Here is a 23655-nt window from a genome sequence, read left to right as displayed (position 1 = left end):
CCTCGGCAGCCCCCAGCTGCCCCCTGCCCACAGCCCTCCGCAGGGCCGTGCCCGGCCCAAGGCCATCGCTGCCCCCTTGGCACCCTGGCTGGGCGTCCGTCCGTCCGTCTGCTCTGCGGGGTGCCCTGGGCTGCTGCTCTGCCTGGGCACAGCCGAGTCAGCAGCAGGGCTGCCTCCCATCGGCCGGGCACTGAGGGGCACTGAGTCCCCAGAGCCACCCCCACGCCTCATCTGGTGCTGCTGGCACGGCTCGGTGCCTGCAGCAGTGATGGGTGGGGGATGGGGAATCCAGCTGGCACTGCTGGCTCTGCTGATCCCACCGGAATGGGGGCTGGGAGAGGTGAGTGATGGGGCAGGGGGGACACAGCTGGAGCCATGGGTGGGTGTGGTGGGGATGGTGGCAAGCTTCGGGCGGTGCCCTGGGGCATGGGGGATCTTTGTCCCCCCAACTGTGGGTAACCCTTGTGTGGGGAGGCATGTAGGAAGGGGGGACCACTCCCCAAGTCTATTTACACCCCCTCACCAATCCCCCCCAGTGCCCTGGCTCTGTGGCTCTTCTTCTCAGCCAGATGGACCCCAGTAGCCCCCAGCAGAGCAGCCTCAGGTCCCAGCAGCACCCAGGGACCAGGAGAGTCTCTTGCTAAGAGCTCCAACAGCCTGAGCCAAGAGGTGCTGAGGTGTGGGGCAGCAGTGCTGGTGTCCAACAGACCTGGGACCTCCCAGCCCACTCTGCAGCGTGTCTGGGAACAGGCCAGGGTCCCACAGCCTGGCAAGACCTTCACTGGTCCCAGCCTCTGGGTGACAAAAGGCCCTGCAGATGACACTGGTGGAGACAGGGTGAAGTGGGGCCCAGGAGAACTCTTCCCCAGGACCTCTGTGTCTCAGTTCCATGAGGCTGTGGTGGTGGGGAGAAGACTACCAGAGAGCATTAAGGCCACCAGATGGCTCCAATGGCCACTAACTGGCTCCAAAATATCCTCATTGTCCACTATGGGCCACCAACTGGGCACCACCAGTGGGCACCACCAGTCCCATACCAATCATGATGGTCCCCAGTGCCCCTCTCTGGCCCTGATGGACCTCATCAGATCGAAGAACCTCCTGGAGGCCAACACTGACCACCAAGAAGTTCCAGTGGCCACCAACGTGTCTTGAAGCTGGGCTCCTGTCCCCTGCCTCTCTGACCTAAAGCAGGGTCCCTGGTGGGAGCAGGGGGGGGAGGGGGGGGGGTGATGAGAAGATGCTGGGGCAGCCCCACGGAGATGTGGGGGTCACTGCCCCTGATCCCCATTTCCTGGCAGTGGGGGTCAAGATCCACCAAGCTGAGTTCCAGCAGTGGTTTGGGCCACAGCAGCAGGGGGAGGGGCAGTTCCTGGTGGCCATCAGTCCTGATGAGATCTTCCATGTGGACCTGCAGAAGCAGGAGACCATCTGGCACCCGCCTGAGTATGGGGCCTTGGCCACCTTTCCTTCGAGGCCCAGGGAGCTCTGCAGAGCAGCATCTTGGGCAAGTCCTGGATGGACTTCCCAGAGCAGCAACCCAACATCTCCCAGAGCCCTTTGGGTGAGCCCTTTGGTCTCAAGGGAGCCTTAGCATGGCCCAGGCTTGGGTGGCAGCACCACCAACCCTTCCCTCCTCCCCAGGTCCCCAGTGCCACCCAAGGTGAAGGTGCTCCCCAAGCACCGAGTGGAGCTGGGGGACCCCAAGATCTTAACCTGCTACGTGGACAAGTTCTGGCCACCCCTGGTCTTCATCAGCTGGCTGAGGAAAGGGCAGGAGGTGACAGATGAGTAACACCAGTGGCACCAGTAGCACCAGTGGCACCAATGAACAGTGGTACCAGTAACACCAGTAGCACAGGAAACACCAGTGAACAGTGGTACCAGTAGCACCAGTGGCACCAGTGAACAGTGGCATCAGTAACACCAGCACCCTGGTGATAGCAGTAGGCTCAGCGCCACCAGTAACCTCCGTGTCACCAGTAACCCCAGTGCCACCAGCAGCCGCAGCGCTGTCCCGCCCCCGTTGCCAGGCACAGCTCCGAACGAGCCTTTGTTGCAAGAAGCAGTGGGGCCCGGAGCTGAGAGCAGGGCGACGATCGGAACTATCGCGACAGTGCCGAGAGCTGGCGCCGGGATCTCGGCCGTGCAGCTTCCGGGCTCCGTGCTTGGGCGGTCCAAGGCTCCTGCCCGCTGGGGCTGGCCGCGGGCAGTTGGGACCTGGGGCTGGCAGCGGGCTGAGCTCCCCAGCATGGAGCCTCGGAAGGAGCCGGGCGAGAGCCCCCCCGAGACCGAAATGCAGCAGGAGGACGAGAAGGAGAAAGTGGAGGAAGAGGAGGAAGAAAAAGAGAAGGAGGAGGAGGAGGAAGAGGAGGAGCTGGAGGAGGAACTGGAGGAGGAACAGCAGGAGGAAGAGGCGGAGGAAGAGAAGAAGGATGAAGAGGAGGGTGAAGCTGCCGCGGACCCCCCTGTGCCAGCCGAGCAGTGCCCCGAGTGCGGGCAGAGCCTCCCGGTGGCTGGCAGCCAGGGACGCAGCGGTGCCCCCAGCCTGGTACCCAGCAGCGCTTCTTCTGCACCCACTGCGGCCAGAAGCTCTCCAGCTTCCCCCGGCGGCAGCGGGGAGGCACCCAGCCGGGCACCAAGCTGCGGTTGGGCTGCGCTGAGTGCGGCAAGAGCTTTGGGAGCAGCTCTGCTCTCAACTGTCACCGTCGCCTCCACACTGGGTAGAGGCTGCACAGCTGTGGTGAGTGTGGCAAGAGCTTCATCAGCAGTTCCTACCTTAACAGGCACCATCGCTTCCACACTGGGGAGAAGCCCTACAGCTGCAGTGAGTGTGGCAAGAGCTTTGCCCGCAGCTCTACTCTCAGGCAGCACTTGCAAACACATGGCAGGAAGAAGCAGTTCCCCTGCAGTGACTGTGGCAAGAGCTTCACCAAGAGCACTGCTCTAATCCAGCACTGGCACCTCCACACTGGGGAGAAGCCCTATGGCTGTGGTGAGTGTGGCAAGAGCTTTGCCAGCAGCTCTGCTCTCAGCTGTCACCGTCGCCTCCACACCGGGGAGAAGCCCTACAGCTGTGGTGACTGTGGCAAGAGCTTTGCCTACAGCTCTGCTCTCAGGAGTCACCGTCGCCTCCACACCAGGGAGAAGCCCTACAGCTGCGGAGACTGTAGCAAGAGCTTTGCCTACAGCTCTGCTCTCAGCAGTCACCATCGACTCCACACTGGGGAGAAGCCCTACAGCTGCGGTGACTGCGGCAAGAGCTTCACCCAGATCTCTGGACTCCACAGTCACCATCTCCTCCACACCAAGGAGAAGCCCTACAGCTGTGGTGACTGCGGCAAGAGCTTTGCCCACATCTCTGCTCTCAGCAGTCACCGTCACATACACACTGGGGAGAAGCCCTACAGCTGTGGTGACTGCGGCAAGAGCTTTGCCCGCATCTCTGCACTCTGCAATCACTGTCGCCTCCACACTGGGGAGAAACCCTACAGCTGTGGTGACTGTGGCAAGAGTTTTGCCCTCAGGTCTTCTCTCTGTCATCACCGTGGCATCCACACTGGGGAGAAGCCCTACAGCTGCGGTGACTGCGGCAAGAGCTTCACCAAGTGCTCTGCTCTAAGCAGTCACCGTCGCCTCCACACTGGAGAGAAGCCCTACAGCTGTGGTGAGTGTGGCAAGAGCTTCACCTACAGCTCTGCTCTCAGATATCACCACCAAACCCACACTGGGAAGTCCTATGTCTGCAGTGACTGTGGCAAGAGCTTCACCCAGAGCTCTTCTCTCAAATGTCACCGTCGCATCCACACTGGGGAGAAGCCCTACAGCTGTGGTGAGTGTGGCAAGAGCTTCACCCAGAGCTATGCTCTTAAATGTCACCGTCGCCTCCACACTGGGGAGAAGCCATTCCACTGTGGTGACTGCGACAAGAGCTTTGCCCGCAGGTCTGCTCTCAGCCATCACCTCCACACGGGGGAGAAGCCCTACAGCTGTGGTGAGTGTGGCAAGAGCTTTGCCAGCAGCTCTGCTCTCAGCTGTCACCAAGCCATCCACACTGGGGAGAAGCTGCACAGCTGCGGTGACTGCGGCAAGAGCTTCACCAGCAGTAGGACTCTGATGTGTCGCCGTCACCTCCACACCAGGGAGAAGGCATACAGCTGTGCTGAGTGTGGCAAGAGCTTTGCCCACAGCTCTACTCTCAAGCAGCACTGCCAAATGCATGGCAGGAAGAAGCAGTTCCCCTGCAGTGACTGTGACAAAAGCTTCACCAACAGCACTGCACTAATCCAGCACTGGCACCTCCACACTGGGGAGAAGCCCTACAGCTGCGGTGACTGTGGCAAGAGCTTCAGCCAGAGCTATGCTCTCCAGAGTCACTGTCACTTCCACACTGGGGAGAAGCCATAGATCTGTGGTGTCTGTGGCAAGAGCTTTGCCTACAGCTCTGGTCTCCGCAGGCACCGTCGCCTCCACACCAGTGAGAAGCTGTAGAGCTGCACTCACTGCCATGAGGGCTTCTGGTGCAGCAGTGACCTGGCCCAGCACCAGCCCAGCTGCAGCCACCTGAAGATGAAGAGTGGCAGCAAAGCTTCCAAGGGTTGCTGCTCCCAGTGCCACCAGGAGGTGCCCAGCAGCCATAGGCCCCTCCTGCCCTGCTGACAGTGCCACTGCCAGGGTATCCTGCTGGTAGAGCTGCCCCAACCCGAACCCTTCTGCTGGGTTTTGCTCTTCTGGGATGTGGGGTGGCTGCACCAGTAGCACCAGTGGCACCAGTTGCTGCTGTGCCATCCCATCCTCAGGTAGAGTCCTTAAATATGCCTTGTCTGGGGGGAGGAGGGTCAGAGGGCAGGGCAAGGCAGTGTCACAACCAGGGTGGGGTCTCCATGCCATGCTGGGCACCAAGGTGGTCTTCATAAACCCTGCTAGGTGATGTCACCATCATCATCATCCGCAATCATCACCAACCCCAGGACTGGCTTGGTACACTCAGGGCAAAAGCAACTGTTCCATGTTGCTGCAAGTCAGGGATTCCATGGAAAATGTGCCTGGAGCAGGGAACAATCCCAATAAAAGATTTTTTCAAGCCTCTTGCAAGTTCTTCCAACTCAATCCAGACAACATTCAACTCCCAGGAACCTCTCTGAGGTTTGGCATTTGCCAAGCAGTGAACTTGGAGAGTGACTCAGGTTGGGGACAATGACCCCCGAAAATCCCTCAAAAACTTTCTAAGACCCACCCCCAACCTCTCTAAAACACCTCACAACGTCCCTAACCCCCCCCTCCAACCTCCCTAAACACCTCACAACCTCCCCAAAACCCTCCCTAAATCCCCCTAAACCCCATTCCAAACTCCCTTAAGCACCTCAAACCCTCCCTAAATCCCCCAAAATTTAAGGCCCTCTGCAACCTAGCTTAAACCCCCAAAATCTCCCTAAAACCTTTCCAAACCTCCCTAAACTCCCCAAAACCTCCCTAACCCCCTCCCCAACCTACGTAAAACACCTCCCATACCTCCCTAACCCCTCACAACCTCTCTAACCCCCTCCAAATCTCCCTAAAACTCTCCCTAAACCCTCCAAAACCTCCCCCCAAACCCCTGAAGTTTCCCTTAAAGTCTCCTTAAAGCTCCTAAAAATACCCCAAAAATGTAGAGTGTGAATCTACAAGGATCCAGTGTGGATTTGCATGGATCCTGCAGGGATCATCAAGGATCCAGTGTAGAATTGCAGGGATCCTGCAGGGATCTGCAAAGATCTAGTGTGGATTTGCAAGTATGTGGTGTGAATCCTCAACCATCCAGCCTCTGAAAGCCGGTGTGGGACTGGGAAATGGGGCCCCAAACTGGGGGTTGGGGAAGAGAGGTCCCAAAACTGGGGGGAGGTGGAGAGGCTCCAAACCTGGGGAGGAAAAAGAGAGGCCCAAAACTGGGGGGGGCGGCACAGGAGGAGGGATGACCTAAAAGTGGGGTGAATGAATTGATCTTAAATGACCTCAGATTAAGCTACAGGTGAGAGCCAGGTTGGTGCTCACCCAGACCTTCCCCTCTTGAACCTCTTCCCTGGGGCTGTGTTGAGGTTTCTCAACTGCACCCTCCACCAGCTCCTCCTTCACTTGGTTGTAGTCCACCAGCTCCTTCTCCTCCATTTGATTGTCCTCCTCCATGTGGGTTTCTTCCACCAGCTTCTCCTCCTCCACTTGGTTGTCCTCTACCAGCTTTTCCTCTTCCACTTGATTCTTCTCCACCAGCTTCTCCTCCTCCACTTCGTTGTTGTCCACCATCTTCTCCTCCAACTGCTTTTTCTTCCCCCAGCTTCTTCTCCCCCACTTAGTTCTCCTCCACCACCTTGTCCTCCAGCTGCTTGTTCCGTCTTTTGGGGCGGCTGGTTTTGGGGGGGTCCCCTTGCCCTGACACAGGATCAGCTCAAGCTCAGCCCAGTCTCTGCCTCTGTAGGGGTCTGGTACCTGGAATCTAGGATTCAGGGATCTGGTAGCTGGGATCTAGGATTCAGAGATGTTGGATCCACTGCACGTTGTTTGATCTCCAGGGTGCTGGGAACGTCCCAGAGTGCTGGAAAGTGTTGGATCCACTTCATCTCCAGTGCAGAATGATTATGAAGAGCAATGGTTTGAAACTGGAGCAGGGCAGAGTTAGGTTGGACATTAGGAGAAGTTCCTCACTAGGAGAGTGGTGAAACACTTGAACAGGCTGCCCAGGGCCATGGTGGAGGCCACATCCCTTGAGACATTCAAGATCAGACTCGATGTGGCCCTGTGCAGCCTGCTCTAGTTGAGGGTTTCCCTGCTGCCTGCAGGGAGTTGGACAAGATGACCTTGGAGGGTCCCTTCCAACCCACTGGGATCTGTGGATCTGTATCGGTAAATCTCCCTTATCACAGGTCGCAGGATGTCAGGGGTTGGAAGGGACCTCCAGAGATCACTGAGTCCAACTCCCTGCCAGAGCAGGACCATAGAATCCAGCACAGGTCACACAGGAACACATCCAGATGGGGCTGGAAAGTCTCCAGAGAAGGAAACTCCACAACCTCTCTGGGTAGCCTGCTCCAGTGCTCTGTGAGCCTCACAGTGCAGAAGTTCCTCCTCATGTTGAGGTGGAACCTCCTGTGCTGGAGTTTCTATCCACTGCCCCTTGTCCTATCCCAGGGTACAACCGAGCAGAGCCTGGCCCCTCCCTCCTGACCCCCAGCCCTCAGATGTTTATAGACATTTATTAAATCCCCTCTCAGCCTTCCCTTCTCCAGACTAAACAGCCCCAGGGCTCTCAGCCTCTACCCATAGGGCAGAGCTCCAGTCCCTCAATCATCCTTGGAGCCCTCTCTTGAACTCTCTGCAGCAGATCTCTGTCCCTCTGAACTGGGGAGCCCAGAGCTGGATGCAATCTTCCAGGTGTGGGAGGCAGGGCAGAGCAGGGGGGGAGGAGAACCTCCCTGGATCTGCTGGGCAGGCTCGGAATGTAGCCCAGGATCCCATTGGTCTTCTTGGCCCCCGGGGCCGCCCCAGGGCCTTTTGCTCCTCGCCGAGTCGGCTTGGAACAAGTCGACAGCAGCTGTGGGAGTGGCTCAGTGCCCGCGGGACTGAAGCAGTTCCATGACACTGGCGCTGGGGCTGCTGCTGGGGCTCCTCTGTGGGGTCACGAGTGGTGAGTGGGGATCCGGGAGCCCTACGGCCCAGCCGGGCACAGAGACTCCTCCAAACCTCCTCCCCTCCCCGCCCCCCCTCCGCCTTTCCTGGTCACCGGGACCCTTCCCCTGACACTGCGACACCCCTGTACCTGACCCTCCCCTCCCCCTTTCCTGCTCCACAGGATCAGCAGCACCCCCTAGACTCCCTTTCCTGGGCCCAGCCTCTGCTTCCTGGACCCAGCACCCCACTTCCCAGCCCCAACATCCCCCCACTCGTCACTTCCTCTCTGAAGCTGCCTCCCACCCTCCCAATCTACTCCCGTAGGACCCCGACCCAGCCTCCTTGCCCACCCCTGTCCCCTCCCCCAGCCCCACTGCCCCCCTCCACCTCTCAGCACCCCTCTGTGTCCCTGCAGGGCTCCACTCCCTGCGCTATTTCCACCTGGCAGTGTCAGAGCCCAGCCGGGGGCTGCCCCAGTTTGTGTCTGTGGGGTGCATGGACGGGAGCCCCATCACTCGCTACGACAGTGAGAGGAGGAGGATGGAGGCCCTGGTGCAGTGGATGAAGGCCAACCTGGACCAGCAGTACTGGGATGGCCAAACCCAGCTAGGGCACAGCAACCAAGAGATTGCCCTCCTGAGCCTGGGGAGAGAGCAGGGACGCTACAACCAGAGTGGGAGTGAGTGTGGGGTGGGACTGGGCTCTGTGGGACTGGGACTGGGCTCTGTGGGACTGGGACGGGGATCTGTGGGACTGGGATGTGGATCTGCGGGACAGGAGAGTTCCCCCACACCCCAATCTCTTGCCCTGTCCCACACTACTGCCCCAGCTACTCTATGCTTTTCCATGCCTGGGGTCGTTGTCACAGGCTCCCAGAGACCCTGTCCCCAGCCCAGGGGGTCCTGCCTTGAATCAAGGTGGAGTTTCTGTCACCGCAGCCCACTGCATCCCACCTCCCTCCTCACTTCCCAGTGCCCAGGCCCCCATCCCAGGACTGGCTGGTGAGTGAGAGGCTGCTGCAACTGTGTTGGGATGCAGGGTGACAAAGCTGGTGTTCTGGGGGGTGTTCCTGGGTTGGGCTGAGCCCTTGGGCCCCTGGGGCTGGCAGCAGCTCCTGACTGTTGACTTCTCTCTTTCCTCCCCAGGAGTTTCTGCAGAGCCTCAAGGGTGCTGAAGAATCTTGATTTGGGCTGCAGAGATGCAGGGAGCAGCTGAGTGCATGGATGGCAGCAGCTTCAACCAGAGGTGAGTGCTGGAGCTGGAGGGGATGGGGACAGCTAGGAAGGGGATGGTGTCAGAGGTATCTTTGCTTCCTGTGGCAGGTTTGAGGTGGGTGGCCAAGCAGAGTGTGTGTATTGGAATGGTTATGGCATGGTGAGTGCCAGCTGCCCCCAGCAACAGCCATACCTCTGCAGCAAGCCCCAAGCTGGGATGTGCCAGAGCTGATGGGGAAAGGACCTTCTGTGTGCTGCAGCTTCCCCTCTTCCACCAGCAGGCAGAGGAGATGTCCTGAGAGCTGATGTGTGCCTGCCTGGGCTGAGCCCTCAGCCTGTGCATGGAGCTGGTTCCTTTCTCCTCCTGTGACCACTCCAGAACTCCTCTTTCTTCCTAGAAGTTGAGTTGTGCTCTATAAATTGTGCTCTATATGTTAGTTATGGTTTATAGTTTGCAGAGTTGATGAAATCCCAGACAGAAGTCAGCATCCTCCTACAAAGGTAGTTTTTATTACCTGTGGGGTTGTGGTTCAGGCCCAGCTGAAGCCAAGTGCCCTGCAGCTGCTCACTCAGCTCTCCCCAGGGGGTGTGGGAAAGGAAATTGAGAGAAAAAGGCAAAGGCCCTAGGGCTGAGATAAGGAGAGCTCAACAGAACAGCACAGAGAGATGACAGCCAGCAGGGAGAGCAATGCCACTGATAAAAAGGTGGAGAAAGGAGGGACCCAAACCCAGCACTGACCAATATGGCCTGACCTGCCCTCCTCTTCCTGCCCCACCACTGCCCTGGCCAGGCCACAGTCACCTGCTGTGGGCTACCTGCCCAGCTCCCTGTGGGACAGGGATGCAGCTTCCTTGAGTGCTCTGCAGGAGCCAAGGGTGTTCACAGTCCAGAGGTGTTTGTGTTAAATGCAGAGCTGTGAAGCTGGGCTGCAAATGGCTGAAGGAGGAAGTCTGGGGAAGATCAGATGTCCCTGGTTCAGCTGAAACTCCTGCAGCAAGGCTGAACCAACAGAAACATACAGATCCAACCCAGAGTTTGGAGGCTCTGGTGCCTGAACGAAGACCTTTGCCTAATTCACTGCCATTTTAGTCTTCAGGTTGCTCCCTGTCCTCACTATGAGTGTTGCAGAATCATTTAATAGGATGCAGAAGGATTAATAAAAAGTATTAATTGATTAACCTGACATCCTATGGATAAATATTAATAAAACTTATTTTAGTGATTGGAAATAATCAACTGTGGAAAGGTTACCTCAGAAGCAGGAACATGGCAATGATGTAAACCACTTAGGAAAATCCCAAAGGTGCAAACAACAATTCCAACTGGAAAGAGTTTACAGGGCTCAGACCCCAGCCTTGCCCACAAGGGGGCGCTCTAGGTGTGCCCAAGGGAGCAGCTGGGGGCGGCAGAGGCTTCTAAAATCAGATTTGCTGACGGTTTGCTCACAGCTTCGCTCTACCAGGGACGAGGCTGAATTCACACAGGCAAAACAAAGCAGCGATGGAGCCTGCACCACGTGGGGGCGCTGTGGCCAGGGAAAAGTTTCCTGGGTTTGTAGCTTTGCTTCTCCAGGCTGTCCCCCCCGGCATGCGTTGCAAGGAAGATCGTTTCCACCGGGGGCTTCTCTGGGCAGCTGGCACTGCTGTAGCAGATTTCAGGATCAGCAAGATTCTATCAACAGGATGCAAGGCACATTCAGTACATTGCTTGGAAAGGGTCATTCCAGAAACATTGTCCATAGTACCTGGCCCCAGTCACACCTGCCCCATTCAGATGTGGTGCTGGTCTGCAGGGGTCTTCTTGATGAAGGCCAATTGTCTTCCTTGTAATGAACTCTTGACTTGATGAAGAGTTGCCTTCCTCCTCCTGAACTCCTGATCTGAGTAGCCCCCCCTTAAGTAAACTAACCCAGGCCTTCTGCTCATGAGATTAGTACAAACCCAGGGGCCTCCTGTTCTGTTATCTCCAAGGACATGGAGGAGCCTTCCTATCCCTCCTTATCAGGGATACTCTGTTCTGCCTCCCTACCTCTCAGGAATGTGACCCTCTGGATTTACAAGGTGGGGGAGGGGCTGTGTTTGTGAAAGTGTTAGAAACTTCAAGGCAATACATTCTTTGAGTTCCTGCCTTATACTTCTCCCTCCATCAGCTCCTTCTCAGGTCCTTTCTCTCTCGAGTTGGGCTGCAGTAGCTCTCTCTGGGGAACGCCTTCCCTTATGCGTGCCAGGCCAGGCAGCTGGTGCTGCTGACCAGCAGGCTGAGGCTGTGCTCCAGTGAGGGACATGTCCCTTGTGTGCCTTGTGTTATAAATGCCAGAGCCAAATGAGCTTTAAATTTAAAAAGGTTTATTTTGAAAAGGGCAATTTAAGGCACTAAAAGGCAAGCAAACAGCACTGGGTATGCTGTGGAGTCAGCACTCCACCAACAGGCACACACTACATGATCGAATTTCTCTTTAAATATTCTATTCCTAATACATATTCATTCATACAAAAAGGTGTGTTTAATCACATTAGTTATAGGCATTAGCATTTTGGTATTGCCCAGGCGTAGTGAGTGGTCCTGCAGGTGGTAGTTTAGTGATGTGATCCTTCAGTTGGGCAGCAGCATGTCTCACCCTGGCTGGTTCCATCCAAGCTCCTTCTGATTGCCATTATGATGTCTCTCTTGGCATAAGCCTTACTCCCAGCTCCTGTTCCCATGTTTCTTGCCAGCAGCCGACTCTGCCTTGAGCAACTTGTTGCTGTTCTCTCTCTACTTTGCTACACAGGTGATTTTTCACACCAGCTGTGAGCTGTCAGCTTCCCTCAGGGATGCTGATATTTCCCTCTGCTACCCAGGCTGCTAAATAAATGCATTGAAGCAAACAGAATATAAACAATTAATAGCAAAGGCAAACAATATAATAAAGAACACTTTACACAAATTACACAAACATAGACCACAGTTTCCAGTGTCTGGTTCCCTGTCTCACTTCTTAGTTTCATAATCTTATTTAGTCCATCCATGTTTTTGCTTTAAATTTTACTTTAATCAAAATCACCTAATTGACACGAATTATCGCTCCACTTGTCACAGCTGACACCCCTCAGGCTGTGCAGCCATCCAATGTGACCTGGACAGGCTGAGAGCTGGGTGCAGGCAAACCTCATGGAGTATTATGAGGACAAGTGCAAGGTCCTACATCTGGGGAGAAATACCAACAGGCACCAGGACAGGTTAGAGGCTGCCCTGCTGGAAAGCAGCTCCACAGAGAAAGACCTCAGAGTGCTGGTGGACAGCAAGTTCTCCATGGAACAACAAGTGCCCTTGTGGCCAAGAGAGACGATGGGATCCTGGGATGTATCAGGAAAGGTGTCCAGCAGGGCTAGGGAAGTTCTTCTACCTCTCCACTCTGCCCTGCTGAGACCACAGCTGCAATCCTGTGTCCAGTTTGGGGCTCCCCAGTTGAAGAGAGACAGAGACCTGCTGGAGACAGCCCAAGGGAGAGCCAGGAAGATGCTTGGGGGACTTGAGCATCTCCCCTGTGAAGAGAGCCTGAGAGCCCTGGGGCTGTTTAGTCTGGAGAAGAGAAGGCAGAGAGGGATCTGATCCATGTCTATCAATAGCTGAGGGGTGGGGGTCAAGTGAAGGGGGCCAGGCTCTTTTGGGTGGTTCACAGCAATAAGCCAAGGAACACCAGGTTCAAACTTGAACAGAGAAGATTTCAGCTCAACATGAGGAGAAACTTCTTTACAGTGAGGGTGACAGAGCCCTGGAGCAGGCTGCCCAGAGAGGTTGTGGAGTCTCCTTCTCTGGAGAGATTCCAAACCTACCTGGACACAGATTCTGGGATTCTTATTTTAATTTGGCTGAGCTTTTAATTAATTTCTTATTGTGGTTATTTTCTTTTTTTCTTTACATATACTTTGAAATCCTTTCTGGCTTCAGTCTAGAAGTATTCATACTGAACTATTAAGTGTTATTTCTGGTACTGTGAAAGATGCTCTACTGGACATATTTAGATACATGAGGGGCAACAGCCCTAAGCCTCCCCTCGGCTGCTTTGCTCAGGCCCCTTCACTCCATTGTCCTCAGCAGAATGCGGTTCTCAACCCCTTGGTGGCTCCTAAGGTCTGGCCTTGGCCCCAGCCAAGGTGTCCAGCAGCTGTGGTGAGCAGAGGAGAGCTCAGCAGAGGGGCTGGGGGAGCCTGGCACCACCATTGCTATACCTGACCTAGGCTGGAGGCGGAGCAGGGGGGACTGAGTGCTGGGCAGGCAGTTGGCTCTGCTGGGATCTGAGGGCCAGTCTCTGAACTTCCCAAGCCTTCCATCGTCCCCCTAGGTGATGGCTACTTGCTGGAGGGCAGCTGCAGTGTCCCAGTAGGGCTGGGCCAGGGCAGGACTGTGCTGGCCTCTTCTTCCTGAGCAGGGAGGTGAGCACCGAGGTGTGACCATACTGCTATGGCTTAAACTTCAACCAAATGTTCCACTTCAGGACCAAAAGTGAACAACCAAACCATAACCATGCCTGGCTTGGGAAAGGCTTTTCCAGCAGATCTGATCCCTTGCCTGCAAGCTCCTGCTTGTCTCAAGCAAAGAGATTTCACTTTTTGGTGTCCCACGGGATGTGGGGAGTGGAAGAGATCCTGCTCCAGAGATGGGGATGTGGAGGAGTCCCTGAGGGCCTAGGGCAGAGGGACATCCCCCATCCCAGGGGTGCCTGGGGACAGAAACAAAAGAAGACACAGAAGATGTGTGGGTGCATGCAGGCAAGTGTGAGCAGAATCCCCCTCCCCATCTCTTTGGCCACTCTCCTGCTGCAGGCTGTCCCCCAGCATCTGTGGCAGGATAGCCTGGTCCCTGCACTGAGCCTGTCCCTTGGGTCACTTGCTGCCAGCTGGTGTGTGTGTAGGGCCAGGAAAAGGGCCTGGGGAGAGGCTCAGGGGGCCCCCTCACATCCCCTGGGCAGCTCATGCTGGGGGTGGTGGGGATGTGAGGGCTGTGCCTGCTCTGGGACAGCTCCATCCCCAGTGCCAGCAGCTTTTTCCTCCCCCAGGCTTGTGTCCCCCACCCCATCCTGTGTGGGTTCAGCTGCTGGTTCTGCTTGTGGCTGTGACCATGGCTCTTCTACAAGGTAAGATGCAAGAGACTGTCCTGGAGAGGTGCAGGGACATGCTCTGTGTGCCATGGCTCAGGCTGTGATCCCCTGGAGTCTCTGCTCCCTGTAGGTTCCTGGCAGCAAACTGGGATCCCACTGAGAGGCACCCAGGGCTGGCTCCTCCTTACCCCATGGAGCTGTGTCCCCTGGTGCCTGCAGAGGGGAAACCTCTGCCCTTCTCCTATTCTCCCCTTGGCCTTCTCCAGCAGCAAGACAGGAAGTGAGTCCAGTTCTGGTGTTGGGCTGTCCTGACGACTGGGTTGGCTACTGCCAGCTCTGCTACTACCTGACAGGGGAGGAGGGCAGCTGGGACTGGATCCAGCAGCAGTGCTGCTCGCTCGGGGCCTCGCTGGCTGTGCTCAGGAGGGAGTGGGAAATGGTGAGTGAGAGGCTGCTGCAACTGTGTTGGGATGCAGGGTGACAAAGCTGGTGTTCTGGGGGGTGTTCCTGGGTTGGGCTGAGCCCTTGGGCCCCTGGGGCTGGCAGCAGCTCCTGACTGTTGACTTCTCTCTTTCCTCCCCAGGAGTTTCTGCAGAGCCTCAAGGGTGCTGAAGAATCTTGATTTGGGCTGCAGAGATGCAGGGAGCAGCTGAGTGCATGGATGGCAGCAGCTTCAACCAGAGGTGAGTGCTGGAGCTGGAGGGGATGGGGACAGCTAGGAAGGGGATGGTGTCAGAGGTATCTTTGCTTCCTGTGGCAGGTTTGAGGTGGGTGGCCAAGCAGAGTGTGTGTATTGGAATGGTTATGGCGTGGTGAGTGCCAGCTGCCCCCAGCAACAGCCATACCTCTGCAGCAAGCCCCAAGCTGGGATGTGCCAGAGCTGATGGGGAAAGGACCTTCTGTGTGCTGCAGCTTCCCCTCTTCCACCAGCACAGGGATGTCCTTCCCTCAACTGCTGCTCTGCCTTGCTCCTGCTCTCAGCACAGACTCCTGCCAGCTCTAGGGGAGCTCAGCCTGCAGGCAGAGTTGTCCTGAGAGCTGATGTGTGCCTGCCTGGGCTGAGCCCTCAGGCTGTGCATGGAGCTGGTTCCTTTCTCCTCCTGGAACCACTCCAGAACTCCTCTTCCTTCTTCCAAATGTGTATATAGCTGGTTTTCTGCTGTGGGCATGGAATGGCCATGGCATGTTGGCTGATCCTGCCTTACCTTTTGCAATGCCACAATCACCTGCTGTGGGCTACCTGCCCAGCTCCTTGTGGGTCAGGAACGTAGCTTCATTGAGTGCTCTGCAGGAGCAAGGTGCAGGTTATGACACCCAAGAGATGTTTGTGCCTTTGCACAAAAGGTACAGATCTCTGCAGAGGGAAGCAGACCATGACAAGGTGGCATGTCCCCCAGACTGGAGCAGTTGCCCAGATTTCATCAGTCTAGACCCCGCATCAGAACCTCTTCAGTTAAGACTAGGAGAAGGGCCTTTGTCATGGGCCACTCACTTCTGAAGGCAGTGGAAGGCCCCAGAGAGGGTCAGACCCATGGCTTGGGGAAGTCTGCTGCCTCCTGAGGGCCTGGGTCTGTGATGTGAGGAGAGCTTCCTTCCCTTGTGTAGCTCTCAGGCTGCTTCCCACTGCTGATCTTTCAGGTAGGCAGTGAGGAAGGAATGACAAGAACTCCAAGGGCAGTGAGGAGACTTCAGGGCCTTAGGACAGCTGGGTAAGAGATGGGAGTGCAGGTGGTGGTATCCTCTGTCTCCCTAGTTGTGGGGTGTGATGAGGGAATGAACAGGAAGAGGCTTGATTTACAGGACACCAGGTCTACTGGCAACAGATGGGATAATCCTGCCTCAGAGTGGGAAAAGGATCCCAGCCCAGGAGCTGGCAGGGCTTGCTGAAGGAGCTTGCAGCTGGATTGAATGGGGGAAGGGCACAAAACCAGGCTGCCTGCAAACAAGCCTGAGGGCAGCACACTGGTGTTTGAAGGGTGGAGTGCTAGTGAGGGCTGTCAGTGCCCTGTATCTGGAGACCCATGTGGCAGCAAGGACACAAGGGGCACTGATGAACTGGCAACCACAGGGGCACCTGAGAACAGCCAGGCAGGAGCTGGGACTTGTCACTAGAAAAAGGTGTCCTGACCTGCAGACCGACTGAAGAGCATCAACACCAATGCGTGCAGCACTGGAAACAAGCAGGAGGAGCTGGAAGCCATTGGGTGTCAGGAAAAAGTGTGACCTAGTGGCCATCACAGGAACGTGGTGGGATGTCTCCCATGGCTGGAGTGCCACCACCAGTGGCTACAAACTCTTCAGAAGGGACAGGCAAGGAAGGAGAGGTGGTGGCATGGCCCTGGATGGCAGGCAATGTTTTGGGTGTCTTGAGGTTAATGATGGTGATGGTGAATGTTTATGGTGCTGACCCTTGTTGCACTCCTTCTAGGTGATGCTTAGCATGACTGGGGAGGACAGCTGAGTAACAGCCAGAGCTGGTTAGCATGGACTGGATTTTGCTCATTAGCATGTTGAGGGCTGGCAACTTTCATGTTAAAATTACAGTTAACCAGGCCAAGGAGGTTGTTTGGGCACCCTGGCCCTTGGAATCTGCTTTGGAGTTGGGTGTTGCTGTTACCTGAGCTCTGCTTCATCAGAGTCAGCCAAGACAGGGCTGTCTGATCTTCACAAGGCTCCCTCCTTCAGCTCTTTGGCAGCAGCTTGGCAGATCTTTAGGAGCAACCTTGGCCTGGAAGTGTGGTAAATCAACTGCCTGCCAGCTGGGCAGTTCATGACATCATCCACCCTGTGACTGTGGTCACTCAACATGGAGCCTCAAATCATGCTCCTCTCACACCAGTCTGGAGAGTATCCCTTATCCTGTATTTCTTTTCCTTCTTACTAGGACATGTGTCCAGTTCTGTCCAATCAGGTGCTCTCTGCATCTGATGGATCAATATTTGGCTTAGCAATACAGACTGCAACAAGCTTTGCAATCAACAGCAATTAAACTAATGCACCAGGACTGGTTAGAGGCTGCCCTGCTGGAAAGCAGCTCCACAGAGTGCTGGTGGACAGCAAGTTCTCCATGGAACAACAATGTGCTCTTGTGGCCAAGAGAGCCAATGGGATCCTGGGGTGCAGCAAGAAAGGTGTCCAGCAGGGCTAGGGAAGTTCTTCTACCTCTCCACTCTGCCCTGCTGAGACCACAGCTGCAATCCTGTGTCCAGTTTGGGGCTCCCCAGTTGAAGAGAGACAGAGACCTACTGGAGACAGCCCAAGGGAGAGCCAGGAGGATGCTTGGGGGACTTGAGCATCTCCCCTGTGAAGAGAGCCTGAGAGCCCTGGGGCTGTTTAGTCTGGAGAAGAGAAGGCTGAGAGGGATCTGATCCATGTCTATCAATAGCTGAGGGGTGGGGGTCAAGTGAAGGGGGCCAGGCTCTTTTGGGTGGTTCACAGCAATAAGAACAGGAACACCAGGTTCAAACTTGAACAGAGAAGATTTCAGCTCAACATGAGGAGAAACTTCTTTACAGTGAGGGTGACAGAGCCCTGGAGCAGGCTACCCAGGGGGGTTGTGGAGTCTCCTTCTCTGGAGACTTTCAAATCCCACCTGGATGCATTCCTGTGCAGACTACCCTAAGTGATCCTGCTCTGGCAGGGGGGTTGGACTCCCCTGGATCTCTTGAGGTCCCTTCCAGCCTCTGATATGCTGTGATACTGTAATTGTAAAGCTTAATTCACCTCCTCACCTCCAGAGTTTCCCTCAGTTCTCTGCTGGCTGGCAACACCTTTCATCTGATGTCATTGGCTGTTAAGATCTCAGTTCTCAAATAGATGTCCACACCTCATGAAGTATTTCTGCTCATTAATTGCACAGACTTAACATCCACATTTGTTAAGCATGTGCAAACTGGGCAAGCTGCTGTGGGGGCTCCTGCTGGAACATGAGGGCTGGGCTGGATGATCTCCAGAGTCCCTTCCCACCCCCACTATGCAGGGCACCTGTAGCACCCAAGCCCAGCAGCCCCTCCCCGTGCCCCAGCTCTGAGCCCACCTGAGAGCTCCTCAGCACCAGCCGGCTGGGCTCCCGGCACCACCAGTGCCAGCAGCACGGCCACAGCTCCCAGCACAGCACCAGGCTCCATGGCTGACGCAGCAGAGGCTGCAGTGCTGCTGGCACCCCCTGAGCAAGCTGAGCTCTCGACCCAGCCCCCCCAGGAGCGGCACTGGGAGCCCCAGCACGGCCCAGTAAGGAGCGGGGCTGGGCAGCGTCAGCAGTCCCCAGGCAGAGCCGAGCCCCGCAGGGCTCCCAGCGCCACTTGGCCCCTGGCTGGAGCAGTGGCCCCAGGGAGGGGGCTGCTGGCCCCAGCCAGCTTTGGGGCTCTTTCCCCTCGGCAGCCCCCAGCTGCCCCCTGCCCACAGCCCTCTGCAGGGCCGTGCCCGGCCCAAGGCCATCGCTGCCCCCTTGGCACCCTGGCTGGGCGTCCGTCCGTCCGTCTGCTCTGCGGGGTGCCCTGGGCTGCTGCTCTGCCTGGGCACAGCCGAGTCAGCAGCAGGGCTGCCTCCCATCGGCCGGGCACTGAGGGGCACTGAGTCCCCAGATCCACCCTCAGGCCTCACCTGGTGCTGCTGGCACTGCTCGGTGCCTGCAGCAGTGATGGGTGGGGGATGGGGAATCCAGCTGGCACTGCTGGCTCTGCTGATCCCGCTGGAATGGGGGCTGGGAGAGGTGAGTGATGGGGCAGGGAGGACACAGCTGGAGCCATGGGTGGTTGTGGTGGGGATGGTGGCAGGCTTGGGGCAGTGCCTTGGGGCATGGGGGATCTTTGTACCCCCAGCTGTGGGTTACCCCTGACTGGGGAGGTGTCACAAGCACCCCATGAGTGTGGGTGCAGGAAGGAGGGATCCCTCCCCAGGGCTACTTTGACCCCCTCCTCTTCAAGCCCAATTCACTAATCCTCCCCCCGTGCCCTGGCTCTGTGGCTCTTCTTCTCAGCCAGATGGACCCCGGTAGCCCCCAGCAGAGCAGCCTCAGGTCCCAGCAGCACCCAGGGACCAGGAGAGTCTCTTGCTAAGAGCTCCAACAGCCTGAGCCAAGAGGTGCTGAGGTGTGGGGCAGCAGTGCTGGTGTCCAACAGACCTGGGACCTCCCAGCCCACTCTGCAGCGTGTCTGGGAGCAGGACAGGGTCCCACAGCCTGGCCAGTGATGAGAAGATGCTGGGGCAGCCCCACGGATATGTGGGGGTCACTGCCCCTGATCCCCATTTCCTGGCAGTGGGGGTCACGATCCACCAGGCTGAGTTCCAGCAGTGGTTTGGGCCACAGCAGCAGGGGGAGGGGCAGTTCCTGGTGGCCATCAGTCCTGATGAGATCTTCCATGTGGACCTGCAGAAGCAGGAGACCATCTGGCACCCGCCTGAGTATGGGGCCTTGGCCACCTTTCCTTCGAGGCCCAGGGAGCTCTGCAGAGCAGCATCTTGGGCAAGTCCTGGATGGACTTCCCAGAGCAGCAACCCAACATCTCCCAGAGCCCTTTGGGTGAGCCCTTTGGTCTCAAGGGAGCCTTAGCATGGCCCAGGCTTGGGTGGCAGCACCACCAACCCTTCCCTCCTCCCCAGGTCCCCAGTGCCACCCAAGGTGAAGGTGCTCCCCAAGCACCGAGTGGAGCTGGGGGACCCCAAGGTCTTGACCTGCTACGTGGACAAGTTCTGGCCACCCCTGGTCTTCATCAGCTGGCTGAGGAAAGGGCAGGAGGTGACAGATGAGTAACACCAGTGGCACCAGTAGCACCAGTGGCACCAATGAACAGTGGTACCAGTAACACCAGTAGCACAGGAAACACCAGTGAACAGTGGTACCAGTAGCACCAGTGGCACCAGTGAACAATGGCATCAGTAACACCAGCACCCTGGTGATAGCAGTAGGCTCAGCGCCACCAGTAACCTCCGTGTCACCAGTAACCCCAGTGCCACCAGTAACCTCCGTGTCACCAGTAACCCCAGTGCCACCAGCAGCCGCAGCGCTGTCCCGCCCCCGTTGCCAGGCACAGCTCCGAACGAGCCTTTGTTGCAGGAAGCAGTGGGGCCCGGAGCTGAGAGCAGGGCGGCGATCGGAACTATCGCGACAGTGCCGAGAGCTGGCGCCGGGATCTCGGCCGTGCAGCTTCCGGGCTCCGTGCTTGGGCGGTCCAAGGCTCCTGCCCGCTGGGGCTGGCCGCGGGCAGTTGGGACCTGGGGCTGGCAGCGGGCTGAGCTCCCCAGCATGGAGCCTCGGAAGGAGCCGGGCGAGAGCCCCCCCGAGACCGAAATGCAGCAGGAGGACGAGAAGGAGAAAGTGGAGGAAGAGGAGGAAGAAAAAGAGAAGGAGGAGCAGCAGGAGGAAGAGGCGGAGGAAGAGAAGAAGGATGAAGATGAGGGTGAAGCTGCCGCAGACCCCTCTGTGCCAGCCGAGCAGTGCCCCGAGTGCGGGCAGAGCCTCCCGGCCGGCTGGCAGCCAGGGACGCAGCGGTGCCCCCAGCCTGGTACCCAGCAGCGCTTCTTCTGCACCCACTGCGGCCAGAAGCTCTCCAGCTTCCCCCGTCGGCAGCGGGGAGGCACCCAGCCGGGCACCAAGCTGCGGCTGGGCTGCAAGAGCTCTGCCAGCAGCTCTGCTCTCAGCCAGCACTGCCAAACGCATGCTGGCAAGAAGCAGTTCCTTTGCAGTGACTGCGGCAAGAGCTTCGCCAAGACCTCTTCTCTCCTTGAGCACTGGAACGTCCATACCGGGGAGAAGCCATTCTGCTGCGGTGTCTGCGGCAAGAGCTTTGCCTACAGGTCTACCCTATGGCGGCACCGCCAAAACCATGCTGGCAAGAAGCAGTTCCCCTGCAGCGATTGCAGCAAGAGCTTCACCACCAGCAGTGCTCTCCGTGAGCACTGGAACGTCCACACCGGGGAGAAGCCCTATGGCTGCCGGGTCTGCGGCAAGAGCTTCCGGTACCAAAGCAACTTGACCAAGCACCTGCACAGCTGCAGCCACCAGAAGACGAAGAACAACAGCAAAGCTTCCAAGGATCACTGCTCCCAGTACCATCAGGAGGAAGGGCAGCAGGAGGAAGAGCAAGAGCAGCAGGATGAAGGTGAAGGTAAAGCTGCTGCAGACCCCTCTGTGCCAGCCGAGCAGTGTTCGGAGTGCAGGCAGAGCCTCCCGGCCAGCTGGCACCCAGGGAAGCAGCGGTGCCCCCAGCTTGGCACCCAGCAGTGCTTCATCTGCACCCACTGCGGCCAGAAGCGCTCCGGCCTCCCCCAGCAGCATCGGGGAGGCACCCAGCCAGGCACCAAGCCACGGCTGGGCTGCGCTGGGTGCAGCAAGAGCTTTGCGAGCAGCTCTGCTCTCAACTGTCATTGTCACCTCCACACTGGGGAGAAGCTGCACAGTGGTGGTGACTGTGTCAAGAGCTTCACCAGCAGTAGAACTCTGATGTGTCACCGTCCTCTCCACACCAGGGAGAAGCCCTACAGGTGTGGTGAGTGTGGCAAGAGCTTCACTAGCAGTTACTACCTTAACTCTCACCGTCGCCTCCACACTGGGGAGAAGCTGCACAGCTGTGGTGAGTGTGGCAAGAGCTTCATCAGCAGTTACCGCCTTGACTGTCACCGTCGCCTCCACACTGGGGAGAAGCCCTACAGCTGCAGTGACTGTGGCAAGAGCTTTGCCAGCAGCTCTACTCTCTGCTGTCACCATCGTCTGCACACTGGGGAGAAGCCCTACAGCTGTGGTGAGTGTGGCAAGAGCTTCAACAGCAGTTCCCACCTTAACAGGCACTATCGCCTCCACAGCGGGGAGAAGCCCTACAGCTGTGGTGAGTGTGGCAAGAGCTTCACCACCAGTTCCCAACTTAAGGGGCACCATCGCCTCCACACTGGTGAGAAGCCCTACAGCTGTGGTGAGTGCGGCAAGAGCTTTGCCCGCAGATCTGCTTTCAGCAGTCACCATCGCCAACACACCGGGGAGAAGCCCTACAGCTGCAGTGACTGCAGCAAGAGCTTTGCCAACTTCTCTTCTCTCAGCTATCACCGTCGCCTCCACACCGGGGAGAAGCCCTACAGCTGTGGTGACTGCGGCAAGAGCTTTGCCAGCAGCTCTGCTCTCAGCAGTCACTGTCGCCTCCATACTGGGGAGAAGCCCTACAGCTGTGGTGACTGCGGCAAGAGCTTTGCCCACAGCTGTGATCTCAGCTATCACCGTTGTGTCCACTCTGGGGAGAAGCCCTACAGCTGTGGTGAGTGTGGCAAGAGCTTCACCCAGAGCTATGCTCTGAAACGTCACTGTCGCATCCACACTGGGGAGAAGCCCTACAGCTGTGATGACTGCGGCAAGAGCTTTGCCTACAGCTCTGATCTCAGCAGTCACCGTCGCCTCCACACGGGGGAGAAGCCCTACAGCTGTGGTGAGTGTGGCAAGAGCTTCACCAGCAGTTACTACCTTAACTGTCACCGGCGTCTCCACACTGGGGAGAAGCCCTACAGCTGTGGTGAGTGTGGCAAGAGCTTTGCCCAGAGCTCTGCTCTCAGGCAACACTGCCAAACACATGGCAGGAAGAAGCAGTTCCCCTGTGGTGACTGTGACAAGAGCTTCACCAACAGCACTGCTCTAATCCAGCACTGGCACCTCCACACTGGGGAGAAGCCCTATGGCTGTGGTGAGTGTGGCAAGAGCTTTGCCAGCAGCTCTGCTCTCAGCTGTCACCGTCGCCTCCACACTGGGGAGAAGCCCTATAGCTGTGGTGACTGCAGCAAGAGCTTCACCCAGAGCTCTGCTCTCAGGAGTCACCGTCGCCTCCACACTGGGGAGAAGCCCTACAGCTGTGGTGATTGCGGCAAGAGCTTTGCTTATAGCTCTGCTCTCAGGAGTCACCGTCGCCTCCACACTGGGGAGAAGCCCTACAGCTGTGGTGACTGTGGCAAGAGTTTTGCCCACAGCTGTGCTCTCCGCAGTCACCGTCGTGTTCACACTGGGGAGAAGCCCTACAGCTGCGGTGACTGCGGCAAGAGCTTCACCCAGATCACTTCTCTCAAACGTCACCGTCGCTTCCACACTGGGGAGAAGCCATTCCACTGTGGTGACTGTGGCAAGAGCTTTGCCCGCAGCTCTACTCTCCACAGTCACTGCCGTGTCCATACTAGGGAGAAGCCATTCCGCTGTGCTGACTGCGGCAAGAGCTTTCCCTACAGCTCTTCCCTCAGTAGTCACCGTTGCCTCCACACTGGGGAGACACCCTACAACTGTGGTGTCTGTGGCAAGAGCTTTGCCTACAGCTCTGGTCTCCGCAGGCACCGTCGCCTCCACACCAGTGAGAAGCTGTAGAGCTGCACTCACTGCCATGAGGGCTTCTGGTGCAGCAGTGACCTGGCCCAGCACCAGCCCAGCTGCAGCCACCTGAAGATGAAGAGTGGCAGCAAAGCTTCCAAGGGTTGCTGCTCCCAGTGCCACCAGGAGGTGCCCAGCAGCCATAGGCCCCTCCTGCCCTGCTGACAGTGCCACTGCCAGGGTATCCTGCTGGTAGAGCTGCCCCAACCCGAACCCTTCTGCTGGGTTTTGCTCTTCTGGGATGTGGGATGGCTGCACCAGTAGCACCAGTGGCACCAGTTGCTGCTGTGCCATTCCATCCTCAGTTAGAGTCCTTAAATGTGCCTTGTCTGGGGGGAGGAGGGTCAGAGGGCAGGGCAAGGCAGTGTCACAACCAGGGTGGGGTCTC

General features: G+C 57.4%; 5 protein-coding genes across 5 annotated transcripts; all 5 read left to right on the top strand.

Annotated features, from left to right (window-relative positions):
* Positions 1-324: 324 nt before the first annotated feature.
* Positions 325-1795, top strand: LOC128980398 (mamu class II histocompatibility antigen, DR alpha chain-like). Its single transcript, XM_054398869.1, is given in 4 exon segments — positions 325-340; positions 1302-1465; positions 1468-1564; positions 1653-1795. Coding segments are annotated over 4 exon segments (420 nt in total).
* Positions 1796-1827: 32 nt separating this feature from the next.
* On the top strand, positions 1828-4407 carry LOC128980397 (zinc finger protein 345-like). The gene is given in 4 exon segments (XM_054398868.1): positions 1828-1880; positions 1984-2323; positions 2524-3716; positions 3798-4407. Coding segments are annotated over 4 exon segments (2196 nt in total).
* A 3197-nt stretch (positions 4408-7604) lies between these two features.
* LOC128980396 (class I histocompatibility antigen, F10 alpha chain-like) lies at positions 7605-14558 on the top strand. The gene is made up of 4 exons (XM_054398867.1): positions 7605-7657; positions 8057-8320; positions 14206-14375; positions 14520-14558. The coding sequence occupies exons 1-4, from the start codon at positions 7606-7608 to the stop codon at positions 14556-14558; spliced, it is 525 nt and encodes a 174-aa protein (XP_054254842.1). The 5' UTR covers position 7605.
* A 4073-nt stretch (positions 14559-18631) lies between these two features.
* On the top strand, positions 18632-19688 carry LOC128980395 (mamu class II histocompatibility antigen, DR alpha chain-like). The gene is given in 4 exon segments (XM_054398866.1): positions 18632-18647; positions 19195-19358; positions 19361-19457; positions 19546-19688. Coding segments are annotated over 4 exon segments (420 nt in total).
* Positions 19689-19720: 32 nt separating this feature from the next.
* On the top strand, positions 19721-23264 carry LOC128980394 (zinc finger protein 271-like). The gene is made up of 3 exons (XM_054398865.1): positions 19721-19773; positions 19877-20252; positions 20373-23264. The coding sequence occupies exons 1-3, from the start codon at positions 19721-19723 to the stop codon at positions 23262-23264; spliced, it is 3321 nt and encodes a 1106-aa protein (XP_054254840.1).
* Positions 23265-23655: the final 391 nt, after the last annotated feature.

This window comes from Indicator indicator, unplaced genomic scaffold, assembly GCF_027791375.1.
Source record: "Indicator indicator isolate 239-I01 unplaced genomic scaffold, UM_Iind_1.1 iindUn_scaffold_154, whole genome shotgun sequence".
NCBI lineage: Eukaryota > Metazoa > Chordata > Aves > Piciformes > Indicatoridae > Indicator > Indicator indicator.
This window is presented reverse-complemented; position numbering and strand designations above follow the sequence as displayed.

Coding starts and splice junctions, on each gene's coding strand:
- LOC128980396 (XM_054398867.1), top strand. CDS start 7,606: ATGACACTGGCGCTGGGGCTGCTGCTGGGGCTCCTCTGTGGGGTCACG. Junction 7,658..8,056: donor CCTCTGTGGGGTCACGAGTG/GTGAGTGGGGAT, acceptor GTGTCCCTGCAG/GGCTCCACTCCCTGCGCTAT. Junction 8,321..14,205: donor ACGCTACAACCAGAGTGGGA/GTGAGTGTGGGG, acceptor CTTCTCCAGCAG/CAAGACAGGAAGTGAGTCCA.
- LOC128980394 (XM_054398865.1), top strand. CDS start 19,721: ATGAACAGTGGTACCAGTAACACCAGTAGCACAGGAAACACCAGTGAA. Junction 19,774..19,876: donor GGAAACACCAGTGAACAGTG/GTACCAGTAGCA, acceptor CCGTGTCACCAG/TAACCCCAGTGCCACCAGTA. Junction 20,253..20,372: donor AGGAGGACGAGAAGGAGAAA/GTGGAGGAAGAG, acceptor CCAGCCGAGCAG/TGCCCCGAGTGCGGGCAGAG.